Source organism: Entelurus aequoreus, linkage group LG17 (genome assembly GCF_033978785.1).
Source record: "Entelurus aequoreus isolate RoL-2023_Sb linkage group LG17, RoL_Eaeq_v1.1, whole genome shotgun sequence".
In the NCBI taxonomy this organism is placed as follows: Eukaryota; Metazoa; Chordata; class Actinopteri; order Syngnathiformes; family Syngnathidae; genus Entelurus; species Entelurus aequoreus.
Window position 1 is genome coordinate 24,572,393 of NC_084747.1, and position 22,817 is coordinate 24,595,209.

At 41.2% G+C, this 22,817-nt stretch overlaps 1 protein-coding gene across 1 annotated transcript in view; it reads left to right on the plus strand.

Moving 5' to 3' along the window:
* Positions 1-22,817, plus strand: part of LOC133631791 (cell cycle checkpoint protein RAD17-like) — a 111,726-nt gene that overhangs the window by 86,662 nt on the left and 2,247 nt on the right. Inside the window, exons 17-19 of the mRNA XM_062023952.1 lie at positions 9,082-9,164; positions 15,004-15,090; positions 18,894-18,971. Of these exons, the coding sequence (XP_061879936.1) occupies positions 9,082-9,164; positions 15,004-15,090; positions 18,894-18,971 (248 nt within the window). The remainder of the gene's footprint in view (positions 1-9,081; positions 9,165-15,003; positions 15,091-18,893; positions 18,972-22,817) is intronic.

Genomic DNA, 22,817 nt, shown 5'->3' on the forward strand with positions numbered 1-22,817 from the left:
CATGTGGTGCCCTCTCATGTGGTGCCCTTTCATGTGGTGCCCTCTCATGTGGTGTCCTCTCATGTGGTGCCCTTTCATGTGGTGCCCTCTCATGTGGCGCATTCTCGTGCAGTCTCATGTGGTGCCATCTCATGTGGGGTCCTCTCATGTGGTGCAGTCTCATGTGATGCCATCTCATGTGGTGTCCTCTCATGTAGTGCAGTCTCATGTGGTGCCCTCTCATGTAGTGCAGTCTCATGTGATGCCATCTCATGTGGTGTCCTCTCATGTAGTGCAGTCTCATGTGGTGTCCTCTCATGTGGTGTCCTCTCATGTAGTGCAGTCTCATGTGGTGTCCTCTCATGTGGTGTCCTCTCATGTGGTGCCCTCTCATGTGGTGCCCTCTCATGTGGTGTCCTCTCATGTGGCGCAGTCTCATGTGATGCCATCTCATGCGGTGTCCTCTCATGTGGCGCATTCTCGTGCACTCTCATGTGGTTCCCTCTCATGTGGTGCCTTCTCTTGTGGTGCCTTCTCATGTGGTGCACTCTCTTGTGGTGCCTTCTCATGTGGTGCAGTCTCATGTGGTGCCCTCTGGTGTGTGGTCTCTCTCAGTCGTCCTCAGACGAGCTTCGATTGGAGTCTCCAATCATTCCGGTTCTGCATACACCCGGCCAGCTCTGTAGAGCTTTCAGCTCCCACATTTTTCTTCAGGATGTCCACGTACGTTAGCGCGGGACGTCCTCGTGATCGATGCTCGTGCGTTGGTTCCCATAGGACCAGCCTGCTGGCCGGGAGCTCTCCATGTCTGAGGCAGTGGCCGGCCAGCCTCATCCTCCTAGCTGTTACCTTCTTGCTGAGTCTCGGCAGTTGCCCGTACAGGTCCTTGTTGGTGATGTGGATGTTCTGGTCCACATTCAGAACAGCTGGTATCATTCTGGTGTAGCACCCATCGAGGGACTTCTGCAGGGTGGGTGTCAGGGTCCAGCTTTCGCAGCCATACAGGAGGTCAGACTCCACAGTGGCGTGGAATAGACTCAGCTTTATGTGTCGGGGGAGAATCGAGCACCACACTCTTGACATATCGTTCAGGGCAACAGATGAAGTGATGTGGGATCTGAACCGAGGATGTCGTTGTGGCTTGTGCAGCCCTTTGAGACACTTGTGATTTAGGGCTATATAAATAAACATTGATTGATTGAAGTGTGTAATTAATCCCAACATATGGTGTGCGACTATGTGTAGGGTCTAAGTATTACCGTGTGTTGTTGAAGGTGCGTGTTGAGTGAGAGGCGGAAGTCCATGGAGGGCAAGACAGGCTTGGAAGTCCAGAGACAGACGGAAGGTCAAGGGCTGGAACGAGGCGTCGTGGTCAGAGGGCAGGCGGGAGGTGGAGATCCAGAGAGGCAGCAGAGAGTCCAGAGGGGATCCAGGAAGACGAGACACACAGCTGGACAATGGGGAAGGAAGACGAGACACAGCTGGACAATGGGGAAGGAAGACGAGACACAGCTGGACAATGGGGAAGGAAGACGAGACAGCTGGAATATGGGGAAGGAAGACGAGACACACAGCTGGAATATGGGGAAGGAAGACGAGACACACAGCTGGAATATGGGGAAGGAAGACGAGACACACAGCTGGAATATGGGGAAGGAAGACGAGACACACAGCTGGAATATGGGGAAGGAAGACGAGACAGCTGGAATATGGGGAAGGAAGACGAGACACACAGCTGGAATATGGGGAAGGAAGACGAGACACACAGCTGGAATATGGGGAAGGAAGACGAGACACACAGCTGGAATATGGGGAAGGAAGACGAGACACACAGCTGGAATATGGGGAAGGAAGACGAGACACAGCTGGAATATGGGGAAGGAAGACGAGACACAGCTGGAATATGGGGAAGGAAGACGAGACACACAGCTGGAATATGGGGAAGGAAGACGAGACACACAGCTGGAATATGGGGAAGGAAGACGAGACACACAGCTGGAATATGGGGAAGGAAGACGAGACACACAGCTGGAATATGGGGAAGGAAGACGAGACACACAGCTGGAATATGGGGAAGGAAGACGAGACACAGCTGGAATATGGGGAAGGAAGACGAGACACACAGCTGGAATATGGGGAAGGAAGACGAGACACAGCTGGAATATGGGGAAGGAAGACGAGACACACAGCTGGAATATGGGGAAGGAAGATGAGACACAGCTGGAATATGGGGAAGGAAGATGAGACACAGCTGGAATATGGGGAAGGAAGACGAGACACACAGCTGGAATATGGGGAAGGAAGACGAGACACAGCTGGAATATGGGGAAGGAAGACAAGACAGCTGGAATATGGGGAAGGAAGACGAGACACACAGCTGGAATATGGGGAAGGAAGACGAGACACAGCTGGAATATGGGGAAGGAAGACGAGACACACAGCTGGAATATGGGGAAGGAAGATGAGACACAGCTGGAATATGGGGAAGGAAGATGAGACACAGCTGGAATATGGGGAAGGAAGACGAGACACACAGCTGGAATATGGGGAAGGAAGACGAGACACACAGCTGGAATATGGGGAAGGAAGACGAGACACAGCTGGAATATGGGGAAGGAAGACGAGACACACAGCTGGAATATGGGGAAGGAAGACGAGACACACAGCTGGAATATGGGGAAGGAAGACGAGACACACAGCTGGAATATGGGGAAGGAAGACGAGACACACAGCTGGAATATGGGGAAGGAAGACGAGACACACAGCTGGAATATGGGGAAGGAAGACGAGACACACAGCTGGAATATGGGGAAGGAAGACGAGACACACAGCTGGAATATGGGGAAGGAAGACGAGACACACAGCTGGAATATGGGGAAGGAAGACGAGACACAGCTGGAATATGGGGAAGGAAGACGAGACACACAGCTGGAATATGGGGAAGGAAGACGAGACACACAGCTGGAATATGGGGAAGGAAGACGAGACACAGCTGGAATATGGGGAAGGAAGACGAGACACACAGCTGGAATATGGGGAAGGAAGATGAGACACAGCTGGAATATGGGGAAGGAAGACGAGACACACAGCTGGAATATGGGGAAGGAAGACGAGACACACAGCTGGAATATGGGGAAGGAAGACGAGACACAGCTGGAATATGGGGAAGGAAGACGACACAATGAGCAGGACAGGGGAACAACACAGAGAGCAAGGAGGCACAGAAAGCTGGAGACGTAATCAGACTTACTGTACAGAACATGTAGCTATGTTCTGGCCCACAACGCAGCTTTGCTCTGGCTTAAGAAGCCCAGGGCGCTCATCAGCAACAGCTGTGTGGAGTTGTGAATGATTGCACATTGATTGCCGTCCGGAGTGGCGCGCACAGATGAATGTGCACTGAGATGCGCCCGGCCGTGACACACCCGACTGTATCTTCTCCAAGTCACAACACTGACATTGACTTGGAATAGAATAGAAAGTACTTTATTGATCCCTGGGGGATATTCAGCACCACAGTTTGCTCACAATAGACAAGAATAATAATTAATATAATATATATAACATATATAATATATAAATAATATAAATATATTCTACATATACTACATATACTCTACATTGAAGTGCAGTCAAGGAACATATGCATTCTACAGTCTGATGGCTGTCGGTGTGAAGGACCTCCTGTGTTGTTCCCTGTTGCATTCTGGGAGTCTGAACGTGCTCATTCTCTCTGCAAGGTCCCAGTGTAGTGGGTGGGAGGTGTTGTCCATCATGTGAGTGTAGTGGGTGGGAGGTGTTGTCCATCATGTGAGTGTAGTGGGTGGGAGGTGTTGTCCATCATGTGAGTGTAGTGGGTGGGAGGTGTTGTCCATCATGTGAGTGTAGTGGGTGGGAGGTGTTGTCCATCATGTGAGTGTAGTGGGTGGGAGGTGTTGTCCATCATGTGAGTGTAGTGGGTGGGAGGTGTTGTCCATCATGTGAGTGTAGTGGGTGGGAGGTGTTGTCCATCATGTGAGTGTAGTGGGTGGGAGGTGTTGTCCATCATGTGAGTGTAGTGGGTGGGAGGTGTTGTCCATCATGTGAGTGTAGTGGGTGGGAGGTGTTGTCCATCATGTGAGTGTAGTGGGTGGGAGGTGTTGTCCATCATGTGAGTGTAGTGGGTGGGAGGTGTTGTCCATCATGTGAGTGTAGTGGGTGGGAGGTGTTGTCCATCATGTGAGTGTAGTGGGTGGGAGGTGTTGTCCATCATGTGAGTGTAGTGGGTGGGAGGTGTTGTCCATCATGTGAGTGTAGTGGGTGGGAGGTGTTGTCCATCATGTGAGTGTAGTGGGTGGGAGGTGTTGTCCATCATGTGAGTGTAGTGGGTGGGAGGTGTTGTCCATCATGTGAGTGTAGTGGGTGGGAGGTGTTGTCCATCATGTGAGTGTAGTGGGTGGGAGGTGTTGTCCATAATGTGAGTGTAGTGGGTGGGAGGTGTTGTCCATCATGTGAGTGTAGTGGGTGGGAGGTGTTGTCCATCATGTGAGTGTAGTGGGTGGGCGGTGTTGTCCATCATGTGAGTGTAGTGGGTGGGAGGTGTTGTCCATCATGTGAGTGTAGTGGGTGGGAGGTGTTGTCCATCATGTGAGTGTAGTGGGTGGGAGGTGTTGTCCATCATGTGAGTGTAGTGGGTGGGAGGTGTTGTCCATCATGTGAGTGTAGTGGGTGGGAGGTGTTGTCCATCATGTGAGTGTAGTGGGTGGGAGGTGTTGTCCATCATGTGAGTGTAGTGGGTGGGAGGTGTTGTCCATCATGTGAGTGTAGTGGGTGGGAGGTGTTGTCCATCATGTGAGTGTAGTGGGTGGGAGGTGTTGTCCATCATGTGAGTGTAGTGGGTGGGAGGTGTTGTCCATCATGTGAGTGTAGTGGGTGGGAGGTGTTGTCCATCATGTGAGTGTAGTGGGTGGGAGGTGTTGTCCATCATGTGAGTGTAGTGGGTGGGAGGTGTTGTCCATCATGTGAGTGTAGTGGGTGGGAGGTGTTGTCCATAATGTGAGTGTAGTGGGTGGGAGGTGTTGTCCATCATGTGAGTGTAGTGGGTGGGAGGTGTTGTCCATCATGTGAGTGTAGTGGGTGGGAGGTGTTGTCCATCATGTGAGTGTAGTGGGTGGGAGGTGTTGTCCATCATGTGAGTGTAGTGGGTGGGAGGTGTTGTCCATAATGTGAGTGTAGTGGGTGGGAGGTGTTGTCCATAATGTGAGTGTAGTGGGTGGGAGGTGTTGTCCATCATGTGAGTGTAGTGGGTGGGAGGTGTTGTCCATCATGTGAGTGTAGTGGGTGGGAGGTGTTGTCCATCATGTGAGTGTAGTGGGTGGGAGGCGTTGTCCATAATGTGAGTGTAGTGGGTGGGAGGCGTTGTCCATCATGTGAGTGTAGTGGGTGGGAGGTGTTGTCCATCATGTGAGTGTAGTGGGTGGGAGGTGTTGTCCATCATGTGAGTGTAGTGGGTGGGAGGTGTTGTCCATCATGTGAGTGTAGTGGGTGGGAGGTGTTGTCCATCATGTGAGTGTAGTGGGTGGGAGGCGTTGTCCATAATGTGAGTGTAGTGGGTGGGAGGTGTTGTCCATCATGTGAGTGTAGTGGGTGGGAGGTGTTGTCCATCATGTGAGTGTAGTGGGTGGGAGGTGTTGTCCATCATGTGAGTGTAGTGGGTGGGAGGTGTTGTCCATCATGTGAGTGTAGTGGGTGGGAGGTGTATGTACCTTTCAGCATTAATGGTGCCTTCACAGATGTGTAAGTTACCCATGTCTTGGCCACTAATACACCCCCATACCATCACACATGCTGCCTACTACACTTTCACCCTAGAACGTGTCTTGACCACTAATACACCCCCATACCATCACACATGCTGCCTACTACACTTTCACCCTAGAACATGTCTTGGCCACTAATACACCCCCATACCATCACACATGCTGCCTTTTACACTTTCACCCTAGAACATGTCTTGACCACTAATACACCCCCATACCATCACACATGCTGCCTACTACACTTTCACCCTAGAACATGTCTTGACCACTAATACACCCCCATACCATCACACATGTTGCCTTCTACACTTTCACCCTAGAACATGTCTTGGCCACTAATACACCCCCATACCATCACACATGCTGCCTCTTACACTTTCACCCTAGAACATGTCTTGGGCACTAATACACCCCCATACCATCACACATGCTGCCTACTACACTTTCACCCTAGAACGTGTCTTGACCACTAATACACCCCCATACCATCACACATGCTGCCTTTTACACTTTCACCCTAGAACATGTCTTGACCACTAATACACCCCCATACCATCACACATGCTGCCTTTTACACTTTCACCCTAGAACATGTCTTGACCACTAATACACCCCCATACCATCACACATGCTGCCTTTTACACTTTCACCCTAGAACATGTCTTGGCCACTAATACACCCCCATACCATCACACATGCTGCCTACTACACTTTCACCCTAGAACGTGTCTTGACCACTAATACACCCCCATACCATCACACATGCTGCCTTTTACACTTTCACCCTAGAACAATCCGGATGGTTCTTTTCCTCTTTGGTCCGGAGGACACGACGTCCACAGTTTCCAAAAACAATTTGAAATGTGGACTCGTCAGACCACAGAACACTTTTCCACTTTGCATCAGTCCATCTTAGATGAGCTCAGGCCCAGCGAAGCCGACGGCGTTTCTGGGTGTTGTTGATAAACGGTTTTCGCCTTGCATAGGAGAGTTTTAACTTGCACTTACAGATGTAGCGACCAACTGTAGTTACTGACAGTGGGTTTCTGAAGTGTTCCTGAGCCCATGTGGTGATATCCTTTACACACTGATGTGGCTTGTTGATGCAGTACAGCCTGAGGGATGGAAGGTCACGGGCTTAGCTGCTTACCTGCAGTGATTTCTCCACATTCTCTTTGATGATATTACGGAGCGTAGATGGTGAAATCCCTCAATTCCTTGCAATAGCTGCTTGAGAAAGGTTGTTCTTAAACTGTTCAACAATTTGCTCAGGCATTTGTTGACAAAGTGGTGACCCTCGCCCCATCCTTGTTTGTGAATGACTGAGCATTTTATAGAATCTACTTTTATACCCAATCATGGCACCCACCTGTTCCCAATTAGCCTGTTCACCTGTGGGATGTTCCAAATAAGTGTTTGATGAGCATTCCTCAACTTTATCAGTATTTATTGCCACCTTTCCCAACTTCTTTGTCACGTGTTGCTGACATCAAATTAAAAGTTAATGATTATTTGCAAAAAAAAAAAGTTTATGAGTTTGAACATGAAATATGTTGTCTTTGTAGCATATTCAACTGAATATGGCTTGAAAAGGATTTGCAAATCATTGTATTCTGTTTATATTTACATCTAACACCATTTCACAACTCATATGGAAACGGGGTTTGTAGATTGCCTCAGCGTGTTTTGACCCATTCAGCTTGTTGTCCATGTGTACAACCAGGTATTTATAATCCTCAACCAAGTCCACATCCACCCCCCTGATGGAAACAGGTACTCCTCCTCCTTCCCAGGTCCACAACCAGCTCCTTGGTCTTCGTCACATTAAGATGGAAGTGGTTCTTTCCACACCATGTGACAAAGTCCTCCACCAGTGCCCTGTACTCCTCATGATCACCATCCTCAATACACCCCACTATCACAGAGTCATCACAAAACTTCTGAAGGTGGCAGGACTCTCACTGACAATGGAATTGAAATGTGTGTTGTGGTCTACATTGACTACACACTACAAGTCACAACACTGACATTGACTTGGTGTCAGTGTGCAGGTGTGTGCAGGTGTGTGCAGGTGTGTGCAGGTGTGTGTGCAGGTGTGTGCAGGTGTGTGCAGGTGTGTGTAGGTGTGTGCAGGTGTGTGCAGGTGTGTGTGCAGGTGTGTGTGCAGGTGTGTGCAGGTGTGTGCAGGTGTGTGCAGGTGTGTGTGCAGGTGTGTGTGCAGGTGTGTGCAGGTGTGTGTGCAGGTGTGTGCAGGTGTGTGTGCAGGTGTGTGCAGGTGTGTGCAGGTGTGTGCAGGTGTGTGTAGGTGTGTGTGCAGGTGTGTGCAGGTGTGTGTGCAGGTGTGTGCAGGTGTGTGTGCAGGTGTGTGCAGGTGTGTGTGCAGGTGTGTGTAGGTGTGTGCAGGTGTGTGCAGGTGTGTGTGCAGGTGTGTGTGCAGGTGTGTGCAGGTGTGTGCAGGTGTGTGCAGGTGTGTGTGCAGGTGTGTGTGCAGGTGTGTGCAGGTGTGTGCAGGTGTGTGTGCAGGTGTGTGCAGGTGTGTGAAGGTGTGTGCAGGTGTGTGCAGGTGTGTGTGCAGGAGTGTGCAGGTGTGTGGAGGTGTGTGCAAGTGTGTGCAGGTGTGTGCAGGTGTGTGCAGGAGTGTGCAGGTGTGTGCAGGTCTGTGCAGGTGTGTGCAGGTGTGTGCAGGTGTGTGCAGGTGTGTGTGCAGGTGTGTGCAGGTGTGTGCAGGAGTGTGCAGGTGTGTGCAGGTCTGTGCAGGTGTGTGCAGGTGTGTGCAGGTGTGTGCAGGTGTGTGTGCAGGTGTGTGCAGGTGTGTGCAGGAGTGTGCAGGTGTGTGCAGGTCTGTGCAGGTGTGTGCAGGAGTGTGCAGGTGTGTGCAGGTGTGTGCAGGTGTGTGCAGGAGTGTGCAGGTGTGTGCAGGTCTGTGCAGGTGTGTGCAGGAGTGTGCAGGTGTGTGCAGGTCTGTGCAGGTGTGTGCAGGTGTGTGCAGGAGTGTGCAGGTGTGTGCAGGTCTGTGCAGGTGTGTGCAGGTGTGTGCAGGTGTGTGCAGGTGTGTGCAGGAGTGTGCAGGTGTGTGCAGGTGTGTGTGCAGGTCTGTGCAGGTGTGTGCAGGAGTGTGCAGGTGTGTGCAGGTGTGTGCAGGTGTGTCCTCGCTCTCCTGGCCAAAAAGAGAGAGAGAGACGTGCTGGTCCTCAAGTGACGACGTAATAAGAGCGCACCGTCACTTTATTACTATTATTATTGCTATTGTAACTATTATTATTATTGTTTAAACTTATTGACACAACTTCTGCCAAACCAGCAGAGTCCCTGATGGACAAACCAGCAGAGTCCCTGATGGACATGTCCAACCAGGAGTTGCAAGACCGACTCCAAGCATCTGGCCAGGTGAGTCACCACTTCTGGTCAGTCATGTAGTCCAGTGGTCCCCAACCACCGGCCCACGGCCCGGTACCGGTCCGTGGGCCGATTGGTACCGGGCCGCAGCCGCACAAGAAATATATATATATATTTTTTAAAATTAAATCAACATAAAAAACACAATATATACATTATATATTAATATAAATCAATACAGTCTGCAGGTATACAGTCCGTAAGCACACATAATTGTATTTCTTTATGACAAAAATAAAAAAATAAAAAAATATTTTTTTACTAGCCCCCCCCCCCCCCCCCCCCCCGGTCCGTGGGACAAATTTTCAAGCATTGACCGGTCCGCAAGTACAACAAGGTTGGGGACCACTGATGTAGTCCACGCTTGGTGGTGATATTACACAGTGCCATATTATCACTGTATTAAAGTCACAGTACCATATTATCACTGTATTAAAGTCACAGTGCCATATTATCACTGTATTAAAGTCACAGTGCCATATGATGATTGATGCATTAATAACAATACTATGTGGCCATCTAGTGGTCAACAATGGAATAACAAGTAAAGTCAGTGTATGTTTGACAGATGATTGATGCATTAATAACAATACTATGTGGCCATCTAGTGGTCAACAGTGGAATAACAAGTAAAGTCAGTGTGTGTTTGACAGATGATTTATGCGTTAATAACGATACTACGTGGCCATCTAGTGGTCAACAGTGGAATAACAAGTAAAGTCAGTGTGTTTGACAGATGATTGATGCATTAATAACAATACTATGTGGCCATCTAGCGGTCAACAGTGGAATAACAAGTAAAGTCAGTGTGTGTTTGACAGATGATTGATGCGTTAATAACGATACTACGTGGCCATCTAGTGGTCAACAATAGAAAAACAAGTAAAGTCAGTGTGTGTTTGACAGATGATTGATGCATTAATAACAATACTATGTGGCCATCTAGTGGTCAACAGTGGAATAACAAGTAAAGTCAATGTGTGTTTGACAGATGATTGATGCATTAATAACAATACTATGTGGCCATCTAGTGGTCAACAGTGGAATAACAAGTAAAGTCAGTGTGTGTTTGACAAATGATTGATGCGTTAATAACAATACTATGTGGCCATCTAGTGGTCAACAGTGGAATAACAAGTAAAGTCAGTGTGTGTTTGACAGATGATTGATGTATTAATAACAATACTATGTGGCCATCTAGTGGTCAACAATGGAAAAACAAGTAAAGTCAGTGTGTGTTTGACAGATGATTGATGTATTAATAACAATACTATGTGGCCATCTAGTGGTCAACAATGGAAAAACAAGTAAAGTCAGTGTGTGTTTGACAGATGATTGATGCATTAATAACAATACTATGTGGCCATCTAGTGGTCAACAATGGAATAACAAGTAAAGTCAGTGTGTGTTTGACAGATGATTGATGCATTAATAACAATACTATGTGGCCATCTAGTGGTCAACAATGGAATAACAAGTAAAGTCAGTGTGTGTTTGACAGATGATTGATGCATTAATAACAATACTATGTGGCCATCTAGTGGTCAACAGTGGAATAACAAGTAAAGTCAGTGTGTGTTTGACAGATGATTGATGCATTAATAACAATACTATGTGGCCATCTAGTGGTCAACAATGGAATAACAAGTAAAGTCAGTGTGTGTTTGACAGATGATTGATGCATTAATAACAATACTATGTGGCCATCTAGTGGTCAACAGTGGAATAACAAGTAAAGTCAGTGTGTGTTTGACAGATGATTGATGCATTAATAACAATACTATGTGGCCATCTAGTGGTCAACAGTGGAATAACAAGTAAAGTCAGTGTGTGTTTGACAGATGATTGATGCATTAATAACAATACTATGTGGCCATCTAGTGGTCAACAGTGGAATAACAAGTAAAGTCAGTGTGTTTGACAGATGATTGATGCATTAATAACAATACTATGTGGCCATCTAGTGGTCAACAATGGAATAACAAGTAAAGTCAGTGTGTGTTTGACAGATGATTGATGCATTAATAACAATACTATGTGGCCATCTAGTGGTCAACAGTGGAATAACAAGTAAAGTCAGTGTGTGTTTGACAGATGATTGATGTATTAATAACAATACTATGTGGCCATCTAGTGGTCAACAGTGGAATAACAAGTAAAGTCAGTGTGTGTTTGACAAATGATTGATGCGTTAATAACGATACTACGTGGCCATCTAGTGGTCAACAGTGGAATAACAAGTAAAGTCAGTGTGTGTTTGACAGATGATTGATGTATTAATAACAATACTATGTGGCCATCTAGTGGTCAACAATGGAATAACAAGTAAAGTCAGTGTGTGTTTGACAGATGATTGATGCATTAATAACAATACTATGTGGCCATCTAGTGGTCAACAATGGAATAACAAGTAAAGTCAGTGTGTGTTTGACAGATGATTGATGCATTAATAACAATACTATGTGGCCATCTAGTGGTCAACAATGGAATAACAAGTAAAGTCAGTGTGTGTTTGACAGATGATTGATGCATTAATAACAATACTATGTGGCCATCTAGTGGTCAACAGTGGAATAACAAGTAAAGTCAGTGTGTGTTTGACAGATGATTGATGTATTAATAACAATACTATGTGGCCATCTAGTGGTCAACAGTGGAATAACAAGTAAAGTCAGTGTGTGTTTGACAGATGATTGATGCGTTAATAACGATACTACGTGGCCATCTAGTGGTCAACAGTGGAATAACAAGTAAAGTCAGTGTGTGTTTGACAGATGATTGATGCATTAATAACAATACTATGTGGCCATCTAGTGGTCAACAGTGGAATAACAAGTAAAGTCAGTGTGTGTTTGACAGATGATTGATGTATTAATAACAATACTATGTGGCCATCTAGTGGTCAACAGTGGAATAACAAGTAAAGTCAGTGTGTGTTTGACAGATGATTGATGTATTAATAACAATACTATGTGGCCATCTAGTGGTCAACAGTGGAATAACAAGTAAAGTCAGTGTGTGTTTGACAGATGATTGATGTATTAATAACAATACTATGTGGCCATCTAGTGGTCAACAGTGGAATAACAAGTAAAGTCAGTGTGTGTTTGACAGATGATTGATGCATTAATAACAATACTATGTGGCCATCTAGTGGTCAACAGTGGAATAACAAGTAAAGTCAATGTGTGTTTGACAGATGATTGATGAGTTAATAACAATACTATGTGGCCATCTAGTGGTCAACAGTGGAATAACAAGTAAAGTCAGTGTGTGTTTGACAGATGATTGATGCATTAATAACAATACTATGTGGCCATCTAGTGGTCAACAGTGGAATAACAAGTAAAGTCAATGTGTGTTTGACAGATGATTGATGCATTAATAACAATACTATGTGGCCATCTAGTGGTCAACAGTGGAATAACAAGTAAAGTCAGTGTGTGTTTGACAGATGATTGATGCATTAATAACAATACTATGTGGCCATCTAGTGGTCAACAGTGGAATAACAAGTAAAGTCAATGTGTGTTTGACAGATGATTGATGCATTAATAACAATACTATGTGGCCATCTAGTGGTCAACAGTGGAATAACAAGTAAAGTCAGTGTGTGTTTGACAGATGATTGATGTATTAATAACAATACTATGTGGCCATCTAGTGGTCAACAGTGGAATAACAAGTAAAGTCAGTGTGTGTTTGACAGATGATTGATGTATTAATAACAATACTATGTGGCCATCTAGTGGTCAACAGTGGAATAACAAGTAAAGTCAGTGTGTGTTTGACAGATGATTGATGCATTAATAACAATACTATGTGGCCATCTAGTGGTCAACAATGGAATAACAAGTAAAGTCAGTGTGTGTTTGACAGATGATTGATGCATTAATAACAATACTATGTGGCCATCTAGTGGTCAACAGTGGAATAACAAGTAAAGTCAGTGTGTGTTTGACAGATGATTGATGCATTAATAACAATACTATGTGGCCATCTAGTGGTCAACAATGGAATAACAAGTAAAGTCAGTGTGTGTTTGACAGATGATTGATGCATTAATAACAATACTATGTGGCCATCTAGTGGTCAACAGTGGAATAACAAGTAAAGTCAGTGTGTGTTTGACAGATGATTGATGCATTAATAACAATACTATGTGGCCATCTAGTGGTCAACAGTGGAATAACAAGTAAAGTCAGTGTGTGTTTGACAGATGATTGATGCATTAATAACAATACTATGTGGCCATCTAGTGGTCAACAGTGGAATAACAAGTAAAGTCAGTGTGTTTGACAGATGATTGATGCATTAATAACAATACTATGTGGCCATCTAGTGGTCAACAATGGAATAACAAGTAAAGTCAGTGTGTGTTTGACAGATGATTGATGCATTAATAACAATACTATGTGGCCATCTAGTGGTCAACAGTGGAATAACAAGTAAAGTCAGTGTGTGTTTGACAGATGATTGATGTATTAATAACAATACTATGTGGCCATCTAGTGGTCAACAGTGGAATAACAAGTAAAGTCAGTGTGTGTTTGACAAATGATTGATGCGTTAATAACGATACTACGTGGCCATCTAGTGGTCAACAGTGGAATAACAAGTAAAGTCAGTGTGTGTTTGACAGATGATTGATGTATTAATAACAATACTATGTGGCCATCTAGTGGTCAACAATGGAATAACAAGTAAAGTCAGTGTGTGTTTGACAGATGATTGATGCATTAATAACAATACTATGTGGCCATCTAGTGGTCAACAGTGGAATAACAAGTAAAGTCAGTGTGTGTTTGACAGATGATTGATGTATTAATAACAATACTATGTGGCCATCTAGTGGTCAACAGTGGAATAACAAGTAAAGTCAGTGTGTGTTTGACAGATGATTGATGCGTTAATAACGATACTACGTGGCCATCTAGTGGTCAACAGTGGAATAACAAGTAAAGTCAGTGTGTGTTTGACAGATGATTGATGCATTAATAACAATACTATGTGGCCATCTAGTGGTCAACAGTGGAATAACAAGTAAAGTCAGTGTGTGTTTGACAGATGATTGATGTATTAATAACAATACTATGTGGCCATCTAGTGGTCAACAGTGGAATAACAAGTAAAGTCAGTGTGTGTTTGACAGATGATTGATGTATTAATAACAATACTATGTGGCCATCTAGTGGTCAACAGTGGAATAACAAGTAAAGTCAGTGTGTGTTTGACAGATGATTGATGTATTAATAACAATACTATGTGGCCATCTAGTGGTCAACAGTGGAATAACAAGTAAAGTCAGTGTGTGTTTGACAGATGATTGATGCATTAATAACAATACTATGTGGCCATCTAGTGGTCAACAGTGGAATAACAAGTAAAGTCAATGTGTGTTTGACAGATGATTGATGAGTTAATAACAATACTATGTGGCCATCTAGTGGTCAACAGTGGAATAACAAGTAAAGTCAGTGTGTGTTTGACAGATGATTGATGCATTAATAACAATACTATGTGGCCATCTAGTGGTCAACAGTGGAATAACAAGTAAAGTCAATGTGTGTTTGACAGATGATTGATGCATTAATAACAATACTATGTGGCCATCTAGTGGTCAACAGTGGAATAACAAGTAAAGTCAGTGTGTGTTTGACAGATGATTGATGCATTAATAACAATACTATGTGGCCATCTAGTGGTCAACAGTGGAATAACAAGTAAAGTCAATGTGTGTTTGACAGATGATTGATGCATTAATAACAATACTATGTGGCCATCTAGTGGTCAACAGTGGAATAACAAGTAAAGTCAGTGTGTTTGACAGATGATTGATGAGTTAATCAGTGAGCTGGATGTTGCACGTCGTTACCTGAAAGGAAAATGTGAAGCTCTGAAGATCCTACAGGGAAAGGTAGTAACATTTTTTATTCTTCTAGTTTGACATCTTTAAGCCACCAGATCACAAACAAAAAAGACTTACCGACTAAGGTCATATCGCAGTTCCGGCTGCTTGTAATCATGAATAATTGATTAATATTAATTATTACTATTCACTTGCTTATGCATTCGATCATTAAGTACTTTTACATATATTGTAAAAATATATATTTACACCTTGCAGTAAAAAAATGGCAGCTCCGTCGCCACAATTGTGCCGTAAAATTTTACAGCATAGTACTGTAAATGGAAAAATGGTACTATAGTCGTACAATCTTGTCCTTTTTACAGTGAATAGTTTGATGGATGAACTGCTAAGTCAAGCAGACATTTGTCATGAACAACAATTCAAGTGTTGATGATATTCACCTTTTAAAGATGTGCAGTAATGGCACTTTGGAAAGAATGTCTACAATTAGTGACAACACTTCATTGACACATACCATTTACAGACATCCATTGGCCACCATTAAGGATGTGGCGGGCCACAATAAATGAGGTGCCGGGCCACGATAAATGATGTGGCGGGCCAGTCTAAATGATATGGCGGGCCACAATAAATGAGGTGCCGGGCCACAATAAATGATGTGGCGCCAGTCTAAATGATATGGCGGGCCACAATAAATGATGTGGCGCCAGTCTAAATGATGTGGCGGGCCACTCTAAATGATGTGGCGGGCCATGTAAAATGATGTACGGGACACAATGAATGACATGAAAACATCCACAACTTTATAACGGTTCTTCAACATCTCCTGAAAACATCCACACAATCTAAATGATCCACATATTCAATTTAAATGATCCACATATTCAATCTAAATGATCCACGTATTCAATCTAAATGATCCACATATTCAATCTAAATGATCCACATATTCAATATAAATGATCCACATATTCAATTTAAATGATCCACATATTCAATCTAAATGATCCACATATTCAATTTAAATGATCCACATATTCAATCTAAATGATCCACGTATTCAATCTAAATGATCCACGTATTCAATCTAAATGATCCACATATTCAATATAAATGATCCACATATTCAATTTAAATGATCCACATATTCAATCTAAATGATCCACGTATTCAATCTAAATGATCCACATATTCAATCTAAATGATCCACATATTCAATATAAATGATCCACATATTCAATTTAAATGATCCACATATTCAATCTAAATGATCCACATATTCAATCTAAATGATCCACGTATTCAATCTAAATGATCCACATATTCAATATAAATGATCCACATATTCAATCTAAATGATCCACATATTCAATTTAAATGATCCACATATTCAATTTAAATGATCCACATATTCAATCTAAATGATCCACATATTCAATTTAAATGATCCACATATTCAATTTAAATGATCCACATATTCAATCTAAATGATCCACATATTCAATCTGAATGATCCACATATTCAATCTAAATGATCCACATATTCAATCTAAATGATCCACATATTCAGTCTAAATGATCCACATATTCAATACAAATGATCCACATATTCAATATAAATGATCCACATATTCAATCTAAATGATCCACATATTCAATTTAAATGATCCACATATTCAATCTAAATGATCCACATATTCAATCTAAATGATCCACATATTCAATCTAAATGATCCACATATTCAATCTAAATGATCCACATATTCAATACAAATGATCCACATATTCAATATAAATGATCCACATATTCAATCTAAATGATCCACATATTCAATTTAAATGATCCACATATTCAATCTAAATGATCCACATATTCAATCTAAATGATCCACATATTCAATTTAAATGATCCACATATTCAATCTAAATGATCCACATATTCAATCTAAATGATCCACATATTCAATCTAAATGATCCACATATTCAATCTAAATGATCCACATATTCAATCTAAATGATCCACATATTCAATCTAAATGATCCACATATTCAATCTAAATGATCCACATATTTAATTTAAATGATCCACATCTTCAATCTAAATGATCCACATATTCAATCCAAATGATCCACTTATTCAATCTAAATGATCCACATATTATATCTAAATGATCCACATATTCTATCTATATGATCCACATATTCAATTTAAATGATCCACATGTTCAATCCAAATGATCCACATATTCAATTTAGTTGATCCACATGTTCAATCTAAATGATCCACATTCTCAATCTTAATGATCCACATATTCACTCTAAATGATCCACATGTTCAATCTAAATGATCCACATATTCAATCGTAATCATCCACATGCTCAAGCTTAATGATCCACATATTCAATCTTAATGATCCACATGTTCAATCTTAATGATCCACATATTCAATCTAAATGATCCACATATTCAATCTTAATGATCCACATATTCAATCTAAATGATCCACATATTCAATCTTAATGATCCACATGTTCAATCTTAATGATCCACATATTCAATCTAAATGATCCACATATTCAATCTAAATGATCCACATATTCAATCTTAATGATCCACATATTCAATCTAAATGATCCACATATTCAATCTAAATGATCCACATATTTAATCTAAATGATCCACATATTTAATCTAAATGATCCACATGTTCAATCTTAATGATCCACATACTTAATCTTAATCATCCACATGTTCAATCTAAATGATCCACATATTCATACAGACATGTTTTGCGACTGTGACTAGTTGCATTAGCATTGCCATGCTAACAGCTGATGGTGCTATTTTGCGCTAGCTAGTTTCCTAAGAAGTGTGCTTGAATTGTAATACTGGAGTACTTGTTAAGTACCTTGATGGTCACAAGCCAATGAGGAATGAGCTGGAGGAGTCACATGACTGTCACGTGACAGGAAGTACAGTAGGAGCTTGGTCAAGCACAAACGCGTCAAGAAGTCTTTAGAAGGTTGGAAGTGTCATCAATAACTATCTGTGGTTTGAACACAGTACAAGTCAAAGTCAATAACTATCTGTGGTTTGAGCACAGTACAAGTCAAAGTCAATAACTATCTGTGGTTTGAACACAGTACAAGTCAAAGTCAATAACTATCTGTGGTTTGAGCACAGTACAAGTCAAAGTCAATAACTATCTGTGGTTTGAGCACAGTACAAGTCAAAGTCAATAACTATCTGTGGTTTGAACACAGTACAAGTCAAAGTCAATAACTATCTGTGGTTTGAACACAGTACAAGTCAAAGTCAATAACTATCTGTGGTTTGAACACAGTACAAGTCAAAGTCAATAACTATCTGTGGTTTGAACACAGTATTGTTTTCTTGTTGTCGTTGTCTTGTTATTTTGATGTGGTTGTTGTTGTTGCTGTCTTGTTGTCTTGTTGTTGTTGTGTTTTTGTTGTCTTGTTATTTTGATGTTGTTGTTGCTGTCTTGTTGTCGTTGTCTTGTTGTTGTTGTTGTGTTTTTGATGTTGATGTTGCTGTCTCTGTATTATTGTCTTGTTGTTATTGTTGTTGTCTTGTTGTTGTTGCTGTATTGTTGTTGTTGTTGTTGTTGTTGCTGTCTTGCTGTTGTTGTCTTCTTGCTGTCTTCTTGTTGATGTTGTCTCATTGTTCTTATCTTGTTGTTGTTGTCATATTGTTGTTGTTGTCTCGTTGTTGTTGTCGTCGTCTTGTCTTGTTTTTGTTGTGTTGTCTTGATGTGGTCTTATTGTTGTTGTCTTGTTTTGTGTGTGTTATTGTTTTGTTGTTGTTGTCTTTTTGTTGTTCACTCAGGCCATCCTTGACAGAGCCACAAGTCACACTCAAAGCTTGCTGCACAAAAGTGAGGAGAGGGCCAAAGCACTGGAGACGGTAATATGTTTTCAATCAATCAATCAATCAATCAATCAATCAATCAATCAATCAATCAATCAATCAATCAATCAATCAATCAATCAATCAACATATTTGTTTGACAACAAGGCTCAGCTTTGTTTTTTGTGCCTATTTTTCTTTGAAAATGTTCTGTATGATAGACTTCAACAATTCATCAGACACTCTAAGAAGCACACTAACGTGCCTTGTTGTTGTTATTTATTGTTTACTGCCTTGTTGTTGTTTACTGCCTTGTTGTTGGTGTTTGTTTATGGCCTTGTGGTTTATTGTTTACTGCCTGTTGTTGTTTGTTTACTGCCTTGGTGTTGTTGTTTATTGTTTACTGCCTTGTTGTTGTTTACAGCCTTGTTGTTGTTGTTTGTTTACAGCCTTGTTGTTGTTGTTTGTTACTGCCTTGTTGTTGTTATTTATTGTTTACTGCCTTGTTGTTATTTATTGTTTACTGCCTTGATGTTTGTGTACGGCCTTGTTGTTATTTATTGTTTACTGCCTTGTTTGTTTACTGCCTTGTTGTTGGGGTTTGTTTACGGCCTTGTTTATTGTTTACTGCCTTGTTGTTGTTGTTTGTTTACTGCCTTGGTGTTGTTATTTATTACGTACTGCCTTGTTGTTGTTTGTTTACTGCTTTGTTGTTTTTGTTTATTGTTTACTGCCTTGTTGTTGGTGTTTGTTTACAGCCTTGTTGTTGTTATTTATTGTTTACTGCCTTGTTGTTTGTTTACTGCCTTGTTGTTGTTTATTGTTTACTGCCTTGTTGGTGGTGTTTGCTTACGGCCTTGTTGTTTATCGTTTACTGGCTTGTTGTTGGTCATTGTTTACTTCCTTGTTGTTGTTGTTTGTTTACTTCCTTGTTGTTGTTTATTTTTTCTGCCTTGTTTTTATTGTTTACTGCCATGTTGTTGTATATTGTTTACTGCCTTGTTGTTGTTGTTTATTTTTTACTGCCTTGTTGTTGCTATTGTTTACGGCCTTCTTTATTTTTACTGCCTTGTTGTTGTTTATTGTTTACTGCCTTTTTGTTCATTTTTTTACTGCCTTGTTTATTGTTCACTGCCTTGTTGTTTACTGTTTACCGCTTTGTTGTTGTTTACTGCCTTGTTTGTTTACTGTTTTGATGTTGTTGTTGTTCATTGTTTACGGTTTTGTTGTTTGTTTATTCTTTACTGCCTTGTCATTTGTTTACTGCCTTTTTGTTGTTGTTTACAATGTACTGCCTTATTGTTGTTGTTTATTGTTCACTTCCCTGTTGTTGTTTATTGTTCACTGCCTTGTTGTTTGTTTACTTCCTTGTTTATTGTTTAATGCCGTGTTTGTCAACTGCCTTGTTGTTTTTGTTTATTGTTTACTGTCTTGATGTTGTTGTTTGTCTACTGCCTTGTTGTTGTGTATTGTTCACTTCCTTGTTTATTGTTTACTGCCTTGTTGTTGTTGTTTATTGTTTACTGGCTTTTTATTTATTTATTATTGTTTACTTCCTTGTTGTATTTTATTTTTACTGCCTTGTTGTTTATTTTTCCTGCCTTGTTGTTGTTTATTGTTTACTGCCTTGTTGTTGCTGTTTAGTGTTTACTGCCATATTGTTGTTTATTGTTCACTGCCTGGTTGTTGTTTATTTATGGCTTTGTTGTTTATTGTTTACTTCCTTGTTGCTGTTGTTTATTGTTTACTGCCTTGGTGTTGTTTATGGTTTACTGCCTGGTTGTTGTTGTTTATTGTTTACTTCCTTGTTGTTTTTATTGTCTACTGACATGTTGTTGTTCGTTTACTGCCTTGTTGTTTATTGTTTGCTTCCTTGTTTAAGTTTATTGCATTGCTGTTGTTGTTGGTCATTGTTTACTACATTGTTGTTCTTTATGGTGCTACCTTTTTGTTGTTTATTGTTTACTGCCTTGTTGTTTAAGTTTATTGCATTGTTGTTGTTCATTGTATACTGCCTTGTTATTGTTTATTGTTAACTTCCTTGTTGTTGTTTATTGTTTACTGCCTTGCTGTTGTTTTTATTTTGTTGTTGTTTGTTTTTACTGCCTTGTTGTTGTTTATTGTTTACTGCCTTGTTTATGGTTTACTACCTTGTTCTTTATTATTCTGCCTTGTTGTTTATTGTTTACTGCCTAATTGTTGTTTGTTTACTGCCTTGCTGTTGTTATTTAGTGTTTACTGCCTTGTTGTTCTTTAATGTTTACTGCCTTGTTGTTGTTTGTTTACTGATTTGTTGTTTATTGTTTACTGCCTTGTTATTCTTTATTGTTTACTGCCTTGTTGTGGTTTATTGTATTCTGCCTTGTTGTTGTTCATTGCTTACTTTCTTGTTGTTGTTTATTGTATACTGCTTTGTTGTTGTTCATTGCTTACTTTCTTGTTGTTGTTGTTTATTGTTTACTGCCTTGTTGTTCTTTACTATGTTGTTGTTGTTCATTGTTTACTGCCTTGTTGTTGATTGTTGTTTACGTACTGTACACTACTACAACTACTTGAAAGTTAACTACTAAAACTACTATAATGTACTATATACTAATACAACTACTATAAAGTACTATATACTACTACAACTACTAAAACGTACTATACACTACTACAACTATCATAAAGTACTCTACATTATCACAATTACTATAAAGTACTATAAATGCAAAGTACTATACACTACTACAACTACCATGAAGCACTATACACTACTAAAACTACTATAAAGTGCTATTCACTACTATAAAGTACTATACACTACTAAAACTACTATAAAGTGCTATTCACTACTATAAAGTACTATACACCACTACAACTACCATGAAGTACTATACACTACTAAAACTACTATAAAGTGCTATTCACTACTATAAAGTACTATACACTACTAAAACTACTATAAAGTGCTATTCACTACTATAAAGTACTATACACCACTACAACTACCATGAAGTACTATACACTACTAAAACTACTATAAAGTGCTATTCACTACTATAAAGTACTATACACTACTAAAACTACTATAAAGTGCTATTCACTACTATAAAGTACTATACACCACTACAACTACCATGAAGTACTATACACTACTAAAACTACTATAAAGTGCTATTCACTACTGTAAAGTACTATACCCTACTACAACTACCATGAAGTACTATAGACTACTACAACTACCATGAAGTACTATAGACTACTACAACTACCATGAAGTACTATAGACTACTACAACTACCATGAAGTACTATAGACTACTACAACTACCATGAAGTACTATAGACTACTACAACTACCATGAAGTACTATAGACTACTACAACTACCATGAAGTACTATACCCTACTACAACTACCATGAAGTACTATACACTACTAAACATGTGTTTTGTGTATAGTGTGTCCAGGAAGCAAACATCAGACATTAAGTTCCTTGAATCCTACTACACACTAATAGAGTACAACTACTACAAAGTACACTTCTAGAGTACAACCACTATAAAGTACACTACCAGTGTACAACTACTTGGAAGTACTAAACAGGTGTTTTGTGTGTACCAGTGACGTGCGGTGAGGTTCATGGCTGGTGAGGCACTGACTTCATCACAGTCAGATTTACAAACATATAAAGAGTATCTTATTCACCATTTGATTGGCAGCAGTTAACGGGTTATGTTTAAAAGCTCATACCAGCATTCTTACCTGCTTGCCACTCAGCATGAAGGCTTGGAATTGGGGGTTAAATCACCAAAAATGATTCCCGGGCGCGGCGCCGCTGCTGCCCACTGCTCCCCTCACCTCCCAGTGGGTGATCAAGGGGATGGTTCAAATGCAGAGGACAAATTTCACCACACCTAGTG